Below are 13,276 nucleotides of genomic sequence, written 5' to 3' on the forward strand. Positions count from 1 at the left end.
GAGCCGCGCCTCCTCCCTTCCTCGCCCCTCCCTCCCAGACCCGCTCTGATCTGGGGACCCTGGCCTTGAGAAGGAGCCCCACGCCGCCCCGATATCTCCAGTTTATCTTTCGTTCCTGGTCTTCCCCCATGGACTGTGACCAGGGTCTGTCTTTGGCCTGTCCTCCTATCTTCAGTGCGCTGGCACATAGCGGGCGCTTCAATATTCTGACCAAGAGTCTGTGGGGGAGACAGCATGGAAACAGAGAAGCTACAGACAGGAGTCACTGGGGTCGGTCTCAAAGGACGGGAGAGGCAGGAGGGCTCTAGGCTATGCAGGGTTAGGAGGATTTCGTATTTGCTCTACGAGACCATAGGAAACTATAGGAAAAGGAAGAAGGGGGAGCTCCCCGGCCCGCGTACGGCCTCAGGGAGGGGCTCTCAGCTGAGACGGGGCGCCACGGCCAGTCGGAGCTTGGAGAAGGAGGTGGGGCAGAGCGGCTGCTAAGAGTGTCTTTGGGTTTCTTTCACTCGCCCGGCTCACGGGGCTCAGCCAGGCACGCCCTCCTTAACGTCACAAGTCAATCACACGCTAAGCCTCGGCGACACTCCGCCGCCGGGGCAATCTCGGGAGAGAGAACGGAGCCGCCAGATCAATGAGCGGCGAGCTTCTCAAGGGTTCGGCCCGCCCCCTTCAGCGCTTCGCCAATGAGAAGGGAGAATTCCGCGCCTCGGGCCTGCACTCCCCACTCTGCCCCCGCCTCCGGCTCGGTGCAAGTTTACCGGTTGTCTCTTGGAGGTGGCCGCCCCTCCCCTCCCCCTCCACTCTCTGTTGCTGAGTGGCTCGCAGTCGCTCGTCCCCGCCCCTTCATGCAAATGAGGAGCCCCTGCAGGGGCGGGGCTGCAGCCGGGGGCGGGCCGGACGCGGAGCCGGGCGGGGATGGGGCTGACCAGGCTGCTCTTCCTCGGGCGCCGAGCTGGGCCCGCTCTTAAAGCGGCGTCGGGAGCTGCCACCGTCGCCCAGACATTCCGTGCAGCGTCGGTCCGGACCCTGCGCAGCGCCCCTGCAGCCATGGCCCCGATCAAGGTGAGCCTCGGCCCCAGACCTTGACTTTGACCTTAGCGGTCCCGCCCCCATCACGGCTCCCCTCACCCCCTGACGCCCCCGCCAAGCGGACCGACCTCCCATCATGCCCATGCCAGGGACCCACTGCATGGACTGACACCCCCGGGGCCCTCTGTGCTGGCGGCTCGTTTCCCTGTGCAGAATGACGTCCCCTCCCCTCAGACGGAGTCTCCGTAGCATTGACACCCCACCTCCACGTGGGCTGACCCTTCCCCCCATCACCCAGAGCCTCTCCATGGCCCCTTGCTCCTCATCCCTCTGTATGACGGGGGGTTCCCCTCTCTGCACCGAGCCTCCCCCATTGTAAACTGATGATGGACATAGCTTCTCAATGCAGGGCCTGGGCTAGAACCCATGAAATGGTTCGGTGGGATCCTAGACAGGTCTCTGGAGGTCATCTAAGGCTGCTTAGGGAGTGCCTGTTTTACAGATGAGGAAACTGAGGCCCAGGGCAGTCTTAAGAGAGTTGCCAGGGATGGTATAGGAAGTGTGCTGAAGAGCTGGGTTTTAACATAGACCTTCGGTTTGCAGTTTTGCGTAATGAGCGGAGTCTTTCAAAAAGGAGGAATTTTCCCTGGATTGACCGATCATTTAGACTTATGGCCCCACCATCTCCTGTACTGAGTGATTCTTTCTGTGGCCTGACCCTCTCCTGATCGACTGACTCCCCTACATCCATTGTGGATCGCTGCTCCATCTGGTCTAACCCACACCCCCATATAGACTGGCTTCTCATATGGAATCTCCTCTTGACCTGTGTTCTCTTCTCCTTCCTCCTGCTGCTAATGTCCTGACATATTCATTCAGCCCCAACCCCCTCATACCTGTGATTTGGGTGGTAGAGACAAGACCCTCCACTCTTCATCAAATGTCTGAATCCCCACAGCTCCCCTAAGCCTTTGTTCTTAGTTATTTAGAGAATTAACGGTTTCCTTTCCCCCAGTCTGTGCCTCTGGACTGAATTACTCACTGCCTGGCCTGCCCCTCTCCCTCCCACCCCTGAGGTTGGGATCTATTTCACTGGTGTGTGTGTGTGTGTGTGTGTGTGTGTGTGTTTGTGTGAGAGAGAGCAAGAGAGAGAGAGAGAAGAGAGTGAGAGAGAGAGAAAGAGAGAGGAGAGACAGAGAGAGACAGAGAGAGAGAGAGAGGAAGAGAGAGGAGAGAGAGAGGGAGAGAGAGAGAGGTTTAGACCTTGTGTTGGAGACATGGCCCCATCCACCTTGGAGCCCACTTCCCTTCCCCTTCCCAAGCCAGAAATTCTGTTGCCTGTGGCTTCTTCCAAGCCCCAGTATCCTACAGGGGACTTCATTGGGCAAATCCCAGACTCTGGCCAGACTTTGCCCTCTTCCTTCCAGACTCTAGTCTTCCTGCCCCTCCCCTCCCCTCCCATCCCATCCCCATCCCACTCCTTTCCCAGCACACAGGCTTTGGTCTTGCCCCATAGAAGCTATTCATCTGGATTATGCAACATCTGCTTGGCCACAGAAAAAAACTCCCATCACCAACCGTCCTCTACAAAGCCAAGGAAGGGATCATATCTTCCCGGAAATTTAGCACCTGCCTGGGTGTGGATGGGCTGCGGGGTGATCCAGCTCTCCCTGGGGGCAGGGGACAGACCAGGAAACTGTTCCTGGGAGTTTCCCTTCCTGCTGCCAGGATGGAGCCCAGCCCCAGCTTCCCATCAGGCTCGCCCCCCATCAGGCTCTGGCCCCAAATCAGGCTTGCCCCCCATCAGGCTCTGGCCCCCCATCAGGCTGGCCCCCCATCAGGCTGTGGCATCTTCTAGCTCTGAGTCTTCTCCCCCAGGTGGGTGATGCCCTCCCATCTGTGGAGGTCTTTGAGGGAGATCCAGGCAAGAAGGTGAACCTGGCAGAGCTGTTCAAAGGCAAGAAGGGCGTGCTCTTTGGAGTCCCCGGAGCTTTCACACCAGGCTGTTCCAAGGTAGGCAAATGATGCCTACCAATCAGACTGAGCTGTCTCAGAGTGAAACGTGTTCCCTTGGGGTATTGAGGTCTCTATCACCAGAGGATGGGTGACTTTTTTTTGGGATTGAAGAGGGGGTGGCTGGTGAAGGACGGGCTACCTAAGATGGCCTCTGAAGCCCCTCCCCACCATTCTGGGGTCCTTATAGATCCAAGGGGAAATGAGGGAGGACTTGGGGAGGGTCTGAAGAGGAGCAGACTGGAGTATTTGGGGAGTCTGGGAGAAGGGTTAACAAGGATGTGGGGCTGCTAACCCCTGTGTTCTCCTTCCCCAGACTCACCTGCCTGGCTTTGTGGAACAGGCTGATGCCCTGAAGTCCAAGGGGGCAGAGGTGGTGGCCTGCCTCACTGTCAACGATGTCTTTGTGGTCAATGAGTGGGGTCTCTCACAGAAAGTTTCAGGCAAGGTGAGGCCCTAGAGGAGGGGGTCTGGGCCGGGGGAGGGGCTGAGGACGAGGCTGAACCCCATCCTTCTGTCTCCAGGTTCGGCTCCTGGCTGACCCCACGGGTGCATTTGGGAAGGTGAATATTTACTGTCACTGTTGGGGACCAACTTGGGAAAGGAGGGCAATCATCACAGCTAGGAGTTGGGGCCCCCTGGGTCCTGGCTCAGGGTTGGCAGAGGGAATCAGATGATCTGGGTCCACATCCCAGTTCGGTTACATCTTAGCTTTGACCTTGGGCCAGTCCCTTCTCCTCTTGGGGCCTGTTATATGACGGGAGTGTACCAAAGTTCCTAAGAAATCAGGGCTTCAACCGCCAAGTGGTAAGGACGCTTGATTTTGGTGGTGGGAAGGGGCTGGTCTTCTGTGGGGGGACGTTCCTGGTGACCTTGGCCTCTCTCCCCCATTTGGTCATCTCCTCTCATAGGCAACAGAGCTGTTATTGGATGATTCCCTCGTACCCCTGTTTGGGAATCGTCGTCTGAAGAGGTGAGGCCTATGGAACCCTCTGCTGGGAGTATCCCCCTGGGCCTGGGGTGTCCACTGACCCCACTCCCCCCACTTACCCTTGCAGTTCCCTCCTGGGGCCTGATAGCCTCCAGCCTGTGTCCCCCTGGGCCCTGGGTATCTGCTGACTCCCTGTGACCATCTGCAGGTTCTCTATGGTGGTGCAGGACGGTGTTGTGAAGGCTCTGAATGTGGAGCCAGATGGCACAGGCCTCAGCTGTAGCCTCGCCCCAAACCTTCTGTCCCAGCTGTGAAGCCAGAGCCTGCCTGAGACCAGCTCTGGAATGCACAATTGGCATCGAGTCCACCAGCCTTTCTGGGCACCTCTCTTCAAGGTTCTGCAATAAAATATTTCAGTTTTCTGTCTCTTGGTTCTCCTTTCTGCTGTGTCTGCTGGATGCTGTCTTAGGGCCTGCCCTTGGGGAGGGTACACTCTGTAGAGACAATGGCAGGCCAGCCATGTGTGGAGTCCCCCACAGGTCAGAAGCAGAACAGTAGATGGTGTGGGCCTGCAGTCCAAGAGTAGAAGTTTCTTCTTGGCATGGGGGGGTCGTGACCTTGGCAAACGACCTGGTGGGCTCCACTCTCTCATGGCTCCTGGGTAGACCAATCTTAGCCAGTGGGTATCTGGCCATGGGTAATCAAGGCTCAGCTAGAGCCTGCTTGGGGAATGAATGTCCACCAGAGACCTCCCATGGCCACTCCATTCTCCAACAATGTGGGATCCACTCATGGATCCTCCATTACTCACCTGGTCCCATTCCTCTTTCTTCTGGTCTCTTCTTCTGTGTCTGTAAACACACGTGGAGCTCTCAAATGCAGAGAAACTTCCCTCCATCCCAGCTGGCCCTCGGAGAAGTGGGGTCTACCTAGTGCTGCTTGCTTTGCCTTTCTCACAGCCAACTCACTCCTCAGCACCTGGTCTCTATCTGGCTTTAGGCCCCACCACTTGGCCCAGATAGCTTCCTCTCTTTTCACAAACAAGGGCCTCATCTCTAATGCTGATAGCCCCTTTTCTGTCCTTATCTGTCTTCCTGTGGAATCAGACACTGGCCCACTCCCTTCTGTCTTGGTTTCTTTGACCTTGGACTCCCATGGTTCCCCCCAATATCTCCAACTATTTTAAGTTTTGTTTTTATTTCACAGATAATTCTGGGAATCTTTCCTCATCTTCCCTAACGTCCTCAATGAAATTGAGCCCCACTTTGTAAGAAAGACCATGAAGCCAAAATATCTGATGCTATGAGTACATCCAAGAGGTAGACAGCATTCTGACCAAGTGGTCCCCCACCTCTCTGCCTAGAGAAGAGAGGTATATTTCATGAGCTATTGATTATCATTATTGGTTTTTCAGTTACTCAAGAGTTGGGCTTACTTTTAGGGGTCTTGTAAAGTCAAGAGGTATTTGTTTAACACTTCAGGCCTTGGGCTAAGCGCTGGAGATGCAAAGAGAGGCAAAAAATTGTCCCTGCCCTCAGGAAGTTTATAACACACAAACACCCATGCTCCACCAAGTTATAGACAGGACGAATCAGAAGTAATCAATAGGGGGAGTCATTAGAATTAAGGGGGACCAGGAGAAACTTCCTGGACTTGAAGGAAGCCAGGAGGGGAGATGAGGTGGGAGAGTGGTCCAGGCACGGAACTCCGATATTGCTGCTCTCATGAAGCCTGCTCTGTCCCTGGCACATAGTAGGGGCTTAAGAAATGTGTGTTGGCTATGACAAAAATTTTGGGGAGACAAAGTTTCTAGGTAATTTATAATCCATTTTATTAATTATTGCTAGCAGATAATTAAAAGATTGAAGCTAAGGTGATTTTTTTTCTCTGCTTGGATTTCTTTCAGTCTTTCCCTGTTCTTTGCCTCATTCTCCTTTTGTAAGAAAGCCAGCAAGGTGTAGCAGAGGGAATTGTGTTCACAGACTGCCTCTGGCACTAGTTGTCAAGTCATGGATTCTTCAGTTTACCTTAAGCGGTCTCACTATCCTCATCTATAAAATGGAATAATAGCTAGAGTAGTTAACTAATGGGGCTGCTGGGAAGATCAAATGGAAGCTTATATTTGAGATAACCCAGGTGGAACACTCTGTTTTAAATTTTAAAAAAAATTTTAATGAACAGAAATCTAATTTTTCTCTCCCACCGCACTGGAACAATAACAAGCAAAAAAATCCTTCAGTAAATACAGAGCCAAGCACAACAACTTCCCTCGTGGGTCATGTCCCCCAAAGTCTGGCTCATTCTGTGCTCAGCCCATCCCCTGACTCTCCTCTGGGTTACCTGCTTCCTCAATGGGCCTACTGGAAGTGGGGATGAGATGCTGCTCAGAGTTGTTGTGGCTTTCACCCTTGCTTGTTTTTATAAAGATGATATTAAAGAAGCATGAATTGCTCTCCTGCCTCTTCTCGCTTCCCTCTGCATCAGGTCAAACAAGTCTTTTCAGGTGTCTGAAAACATCAATTTCCTCATTTTTTATGGCACTACAGGACTTCAAACCACAGTTTCTTCAGCTGCCCCTAACTGATGGGCATCCCTCTACTTTCCAGTTTTTCTGCCGCTACAAAAAGAACTGCTATAAATATCTTTGTACAAATAGGACACATTTCTCTTTCTTTGATCTCTTTGGGGTCTAGCAGGGGTATTGCTGGGTCAAAGGAAATGTGCTATTCAGTAAATTTTTGTGTATCGTTCCAAATAATTTTCTTTTTAAAAAGTATATAAATGTAGGAACACAAGGTTATTAAATAGTTATTCATCTGGGGTAGGACCCCAAGGAGTATTTTTTTAGTTTAAAAATTATTTTTTTTTAAATTTTGAGTTCTGAATCCTCTCCCACTCACCCCTCTTCTGCCCATCAAGAAGGCAAGAAATGGGATATCATTTATACATAGGATATCATGTAAAACAATTGTTCCACATCAGCCACGTTACAAAAAAAGCAAGAAAACTAAAGAAAGTGAAAAAATCATGCTTCAATCTGAACTCGGACTCCATCAGTTCCTTGTCTGGAGGTGGATAGCATTTTTCATCACAAGTCCTTCAGAACTGTCTTAGATCATTGTATTTGATCAGAATAGCTAAGTCATTCATGGCTGATCACGGTGCATCATTGCTCTTTCTGGGGACAATGTTCTCCTGGTTCTGCTCCCTTCACATCGCATCTGCTCATATGTCTTCCCAGGTTTTTCTGAAACCATCCCCCTTCTCATGTCACAATCATGTGCCACATTCCCCATTTGGTGGGCATCTCCTCAGTTTCCCATTCTTTGCCACCACAGAAGGAGCTGTCACAAATACTTTGTACACACGGGTCCTTTTCCTTTGATCTCTTTGGGATGCAGACCTAGCAGTGGTACTGCTGGGTCAGTGTGCACGCACAGTTTTATAGCTCTTAGGACACAGTCCCAAAGGGCTCTCCAGGACAGTACAAATGATTCTCCAGAATGGTTGGACTGATTCACGACTCTGCCAACAGGACATCAATGTGCTTGCTTCCCCAAAGTCCCTCCAACATCAGTTTTTCCTTCTTTTGGTCATCTTTGCCAACCTTAAAGCTCTATAAAAATGTTTGCAATTGTTATTTTAATTTCACTGGGAAATGCCCTGAGGATGATATGCGTAAATAGTGTCATGGAAACAACAAATGCGAATGGGGGCAGACTTTGTGAGACAGTGGAGCGTAGAAGGGCTCAGTATGCTGGGGTCCACGGGGCCCAGAAGAGTTGGACATCGCTGAACGACCAGACAACAACATTCTTTTAACTGGGAGGCAATATCACATTGAGAAGCAGCGAGCCTGGGGGTAGGGATTGACCTTTGAATTAGGACAACCTGGCTTTAAATAGTGGCTCTGGAACATTGTGGCTGGGTGACCCTGGACAAGTCACTTAACTTTCCAGTACTCCAGGTGATTTCAAAGACCATAAATTTCCCAGCAGGTGTTTTGAACTGGGAGAGGGAGTTTCCTTATTTGGATTTTGTATGCTGATGAAATCCCAGGTCCTGTCCATTATCATCATATCAGTTATTTGGGCAATTGTCCTTCCCTCCCATTATTTTGTAAGGTGAAGATAGTCCTAGGCCAGAGCACGAGGACTTCTGTGGGGCCATCACCGGTCACCTTGACTCTTGACTCGCCATCAGACCCTGATAACTCTAGAGCAGAGAGTGAGGCTGATTGAGGAGTTTGTGCAGCTCAGTCTAACTTAAATCCAATTCCCAAGTAAATCCAGACATCCCCCTCAGAGGTCACGGGTCCTCTTGGAGAACAAAGGACGAACAATGGGGCCTGGTACACTTCATAGGTGCTTAATAAAGGTTTGTTAAATAAATGAACACTCTTCAAAAGGACTGTCTTCGAGGGGTTCACTACCCTCACGCCTTCAAAGACTCTGTGCTCTCTGCCCCCATGATCCTCGCTCTACATCAGTGAAAGGGCCCATTTATGATTGCCAAACTAGGTCCACTCTGACCCCTGGCTCTGCTTCTCGATGCACCTATGTGTTCCCGGGAGATCCTGCTACCTTGTGTTTGCCTTTATCAGACACGCTCTTGGGTCTGCTCCTGCTCCTCCTTCTCCCCGAGCTGCTTCCCCCAGCCCCTGCTTCCTAGTCTGAATGACCTCTGGGGCTTGAGGAAGCTGAGATAGTCAGGAAGACCGACCCCGGAGTAGGGCATTCTGGGAGATAGAGTGCTGAGGTCAAGAGGGCCTTGGCTCAAATGCTGCTGCCACCACTCCCAACTGCGAAGAAGTCTCGCAAGTCCTTTTCCTCATTTGTATGTGGTGCCCAGTGCCCTAAGCTGGGGTTACACAGGGACCAGGGTCATCAGTAGCTAGAATCTGCTTTGAAAAAAAGCAGAGAAGCCTGGGCCTGTTCCCCAGATATGCCCTGGGCCCCAGCATCCTGAGCTCTGGGTTTAGGCCCAGCTTGGGGCATGCTCCCCCTCCCATGTTCCTTTTTGGCCAGTTTGGCCTGGTCCGGGGCTTTCTCTGGGAAATCTCAGATTACAGATCTCTCCACTTATATGAGTCACAAAGGCTCCTAGGCTCTCTACTTGCACTCAAGAGAACAGGATGCATGTTAGGTATAAGACGGCCTTCATTTGTCACAGAAATTACAAGAGAACACACAAAGGATTTCCAGGCCCCCACAAAGAATCAGCCCATTTCTCCTCCCTCCTCATCCTAAGAGCTCATGCAGGTCTCCAGCCTCACGAATGAAAATTCATTTATTAAACCCTTAGCCTGGACCAGGCTCCCTTCTGAGGGCCAGTGGTACAAGACAGGCAATCCTTTATGTTCTGGTAGGGGGACACCACATACATGTCAGTGATGACCTCGCGTGGGAGTTTAGTCCTGGGAAGTCACAAGCACGGCAAGCAGAGTCACAGGACAGACCATTGACAGGACTTTCTGGAAGTCAGAGGGGCACTGGTTTGATTACCCCTCAAGGGAGAGGTGTCAGGGCTATGCCGTGCAGCCTGGCAGGAAGGCTATCTGGGGAATCAGGCAGGGGGTTGGGGCCTCACCAGTCAGGGGGCTTAGAGGATCTCAGGACACCTAGGGCCTCACCCACCTCTTTCCCCCAGCTGCCCTAGCCCTGGACAATGCTAGAAAGGCCCCTGCCCCCTTGATCTGCTCCATTTGAATAAGACAGACGTGTCTTTCCCTCTGCCACATTGTGAGTTGATGCCTTGGTGCACTCATACCTGCGTCCAGAGGTCAGAAGAAGCGATACAAGGACTACTCAAGATCTCTCTGGAGAACTTTGGAATCGATTGTGAGGTCTGGGTGACACGGGCCCAGGAGCGCCCAGCATGGCGAGGCCTCATCAGAGAAGGCACTGCGTGCAGTCGCTCAGAGAAGCATGAGATGTACAAATCTGGAGACGTCTCCACCCCAGACATTCAGGCAGACTATTTGTGCCCCACCTGTGGGAGAGCCTTCCGAGCTGTGCGGGTCTGGTCGGCCTCGGTGGGACACACCCCACCTCGACCCTGGCGTAGCAACATCATTTTGGGCCCCTTCAGAACAAAGGGCAGCAACCAAGCCTCAGCAAGTGTGGCCAGGAGGCTCCAGGGAAATCACATCTGCAAAGGGCTTCGGGAGCCTTAAAGTTTAATGTAAATAACAGCATTTATAATAGCTAATGTTTGGTGACATTTTGAGTTTTGCGAAGCTTTTTACAGATAGTTCATTGGACCCTCACAACAACCTTGTGAGATACACTGTCATTATCCCCATTTTGCAGATAAGGACACTGGGGCTAAGAGAAATCCAACAACTTGACCAGGGTCACCCAGCTGGCACGTGTTGGAGGCAGTATTCAAACTTAGGGCTTCCTGACTCCAAGCTCAGCATTCTATCCACTCAGCTAGGATAATTATGAAGTCCCCACCTCTGTGTTCTCTGACCTCCATCTTCCTGCTCCCTTCAGGGCCTAGTTTCAGTGTCTACTTAATAATCCAGGAAATGAAGGCACACACAGAGAAAAGAGAGGGGGAGAGAGAGAGACAGAGAGACAGAGAGAGAGAGAGAGAGAGACAGAGAGAGACAGAGACAAAGAGAGAGAGAGAGAGATCCTGTCTAGGTTTGGGCTAACTATCTGGTGAGCTGGACGAAGTCTCAAGCTGTAGATCTGAGAATCACATGCATAGAAAAAATAATTGAACCCAAGGGAGTTGATAAGATCACTAAGTGAAGTAGTGTGGAGGGAAAAGAGAAGAAGCCTCAGTAGAGACACTTTGGTGACCCCCACAGTGAATGACATGATGGAGCAGCAAAGGAGAGTGAGAGGGAGAGACAGATCAGATTGGAGGAGAAGTCGGAGAGAGCAGGATTGCAGAAACCTTGAGAGGAGAGAGCATCTAAGAGGAGAAGGCGGTCGACAATGTCAGAGGCTACAGAGGGATCAGGAAGGAAGAGAACTGAGAGAAGGCTGTTGGATTTGGAAAGTAGGAGATCACTGAGTTAAACGCTGAGACTGAATGAGCATTTGTTCCTTCCTGTAAAACTGGGCTCAGCTCTCTCCTCCTTCAGCAAGCCTTTCCCCATCCTTTTGGTCTGTAAGGCCCTTCTACCTGGAGTCTCACCTACCATTGTCATTTGACCAATGTCCTTATCACAGAATACTGTGTATTAGGGATGTCTGTGTTATGGGTACTTGGCTACGAGGGCGAGAACCATGCCTCTTCTTAATTTGGGGTTTTTCCTTAACGTCACATAGAGTGCTGTCAGCAGGAGCTGCTTAATGAATGCCTGTCTTATTTTGTTGGGATTTGTATTGACTGTGGGAAGAGACATCTTCTCTTGGATCTATGGGCAAGGGCTGTAAGACCCCCCCTCTGGAGGAGCATGTTAGATCCGTGGGTCATATATTAGGAGGGTGATGGTAAGAATTAGATCCCAGTGTTCCTTAATTCTTCTTTATTCCGAAGATATTGAAAACCCTTCACCCAGATTCTTCCCCAGGTCATCATCACCCCTGTAATGGTTATATTCTTCTCTTTTCCCTATCTCGACTCCTTGGTGAAACAGTCCAACTTCATGCTTTCCTCGGTTCTGGAACCCCATGCCCCTGTGTCCTATTGAGATTATGTCTTGATAATTCTCATCCCTGGATTACTCTCATCTTCTGCCATTTTTGCTCCTATTCTTTTTTTTTTTTGCCTTTTGGAGGGCAGTTGGGGTTAAGTAAATTGCCCAAGGTTACACGGCTAGTTTTTTGTGTGGGTGTTAAGTGTCTGAGGCTGAAACCGAACTCGGGTTGTCCTGACTTTGGGGTCGACGCTTTCCTCACTGCACCACCTCACTACCCCTTTTATTCTTGTTCTTGTGCTATTGAATAGCACTGGAGAAATAATGAAATGGTGCTGGCTGGATCCACTACAGATTTATGTTATATAATCTCAACTGGGCTCTCACTGCAGCAAGGCAATCCTAATTCACCTCTCTAATTGACTCACTTTCCCACTCAGCACAGTGACTCTTCCAAACCTTTTTGTCTCTCCTCAAGCCTTCCACATGACCCTCTTTCCCTGCACACCATTTCACCTGAGAATCTTGCCTTCTACTTCTACTGAAAAATGGGGGTTGTGTACCAAGAACTTCCTCTTCTCTCTTCTTCCTCAACTCACAGCTCCCAGAGGCCTTCAGCCACTATCTCTTCCTTCACCTGTTTCAGCTGAGGAACTCCCTTTTTCTGACTGAGGCAAACCCTTCCACACATAAGGGATCCCAATTTTCCTTTCCTTCATACCCTTTTTCTTTCTAGTCTGTAATCACTCCCTGTCTACTTTCTGCTTCTCTTTTGCCTATAAACACCTTCACGTCTCTCCCACCTTTAAAAAATCCCCGTCTGATCTGAGCTTCTTTGATAAATTTCATCCTATGTCTCTCTTCCCTTTTGTGGTTAAACTCCTTGAGACAGCCATCTGCACTCACTGCCCCCAGTTCTGCTCACTCTTGTAAGCCCTCTGTAGTCTGGCTCCCAACCTTATCACTTACATGAAACGATTCCCTCCAAAATCACTAATAATCTCTGAATGGGCAAATCCAACGGCCTCTTCTCAATCCTCGTCCTTCTTGAACTCTCTTCAGCCTTTGACACTGTCCAGCACCCTCTTTTCATTGTGATAGGCATTTGGGGAACAAGCAAATCCAGTCATCTCTACCCTTGTGGGATTCACAGTAAGGGGAGAGGACATATGACATGTGCTCGACAGAAAGAAATAACACGTGGTGAGTGCCCTCAAGGGGACTAGTCTTTTTCGAGGTCGAATGGGGGAAAGGTACATTAAAAACATGCTTTTATTGATACCTTTAGTATTTACATTGTTATGTTCTTTTCTTTTTCCCTTCTACCCTCGGTGGCCAGTGGATAGAGTGCTGGACCTGGAGTCAGGAAGACCTGAGTTCAACTGCAGCCTCAGACCTTACTAGCTGTGTGACCTCTGCTGCCTCAGTTTCCTTGTCTGTAAAACTGGGATGGTAACAGCACCTATCTCCCAAGATTGTTGTGAGAATTAGATGAGATGATATTTACAAAGTGCTGCCCACAGTGACTATTACATAGGCACCCTTACTTCTTTCCCTCCCTCTCTCTCTCCCCCCTCCCTCCTCCCTCCCTCCCTCCTTCCTTCCTTCCTTCCTTCCTTCCTTCCTTCCTTCCTTCCTTCCTTCCTTCCTTCCTTCCTTCCTTCCTTCTTTCTTTCTTTCCTTCCTTCCTTCCTTCCTTCCTT

At 50.5% G+C, this 13,276-nt stretch overlaps 1 protein-coding gene across 2 annotated transcripts; it reads left to right on the forward strand.

Annotated features, from left to right (window-relative positions):
• Positions 1-870: 870 nt before the first annotated feature.
• Positions 871-4,402, forward strand: PRDX5 (peroxiredoxin 5). 2 transcript variants are annotated; one of them, XM_069066250.1, is made up of 6 exons: positions 872-1,065; positions 2,911-3,045; positions 3,362-3,493; positions 3,570-3,608; positions 3,957-4,018; positions 4,185-4,402. In XM_069066250.1, the coding sequence occupies exons 1-6, from the start codon at positions 919-921 to the stop codon at positions 4,288-4,290; spliced, it is 621 nt and encodes a 206-aa protein (XP_068922351.1). In that variant the 5' UTR covers positions 872-918; the 3' UTR covers positions 4,291-4,402. The 2 variants fall into 2 exon arrangements, with proteins under 2 accessions (XP_068922352.1, XP_068922351.1); XM_069066251.1 differs by lacking the exon at positions 3,570-3,608 and having other exon boundaries at positions 871-1,065.
• The last annotated feature ends 8,874 nt before the right edge of the window (positions 4,403-13,276 follow it).

This window comes from Petaurus breviceps, unplaced genomic scaffold (genome assembly GCF_028583685.1).
Source record: "Petaurus breviceps papuanus isolate PSGF00001 unplaced genomic scaffold, PetGlider_PUasm1.0 90721, whole genome shotgun sequence".
Lineage (NCBI taxonomy): Eukaryota > Metazoa > Chordata > Mammalia > Diprotodontia > Petauridae > Petaurus > Petaurus breviceps.

Bases quoted from the DNA above. Each gene is read 5' to 3' on its own strand.
- PRDX5 (XM_069066250.1), top strand. From the start codon at position 919: ATGGGGCTGACCAGGCTGCTCTTCCTCGGGCGCCGAGCTGGGCCCGCT. The intron at 1,066-2,910 runs GTGAGCCTCGGC...CTTCTCCCCCAG, and splicing joins CAGCCATGGCCCCGATCAAG to GTGGGTGATGCCCTCCCATC. The intron at 3,494-3,569 runs GTGAGGCCCTAG...TTCTGTCTCCAG, and splicing joins CACAGAAAGTTTCAGGCAAG to GTTCGGCTCCTGGCTGACCC.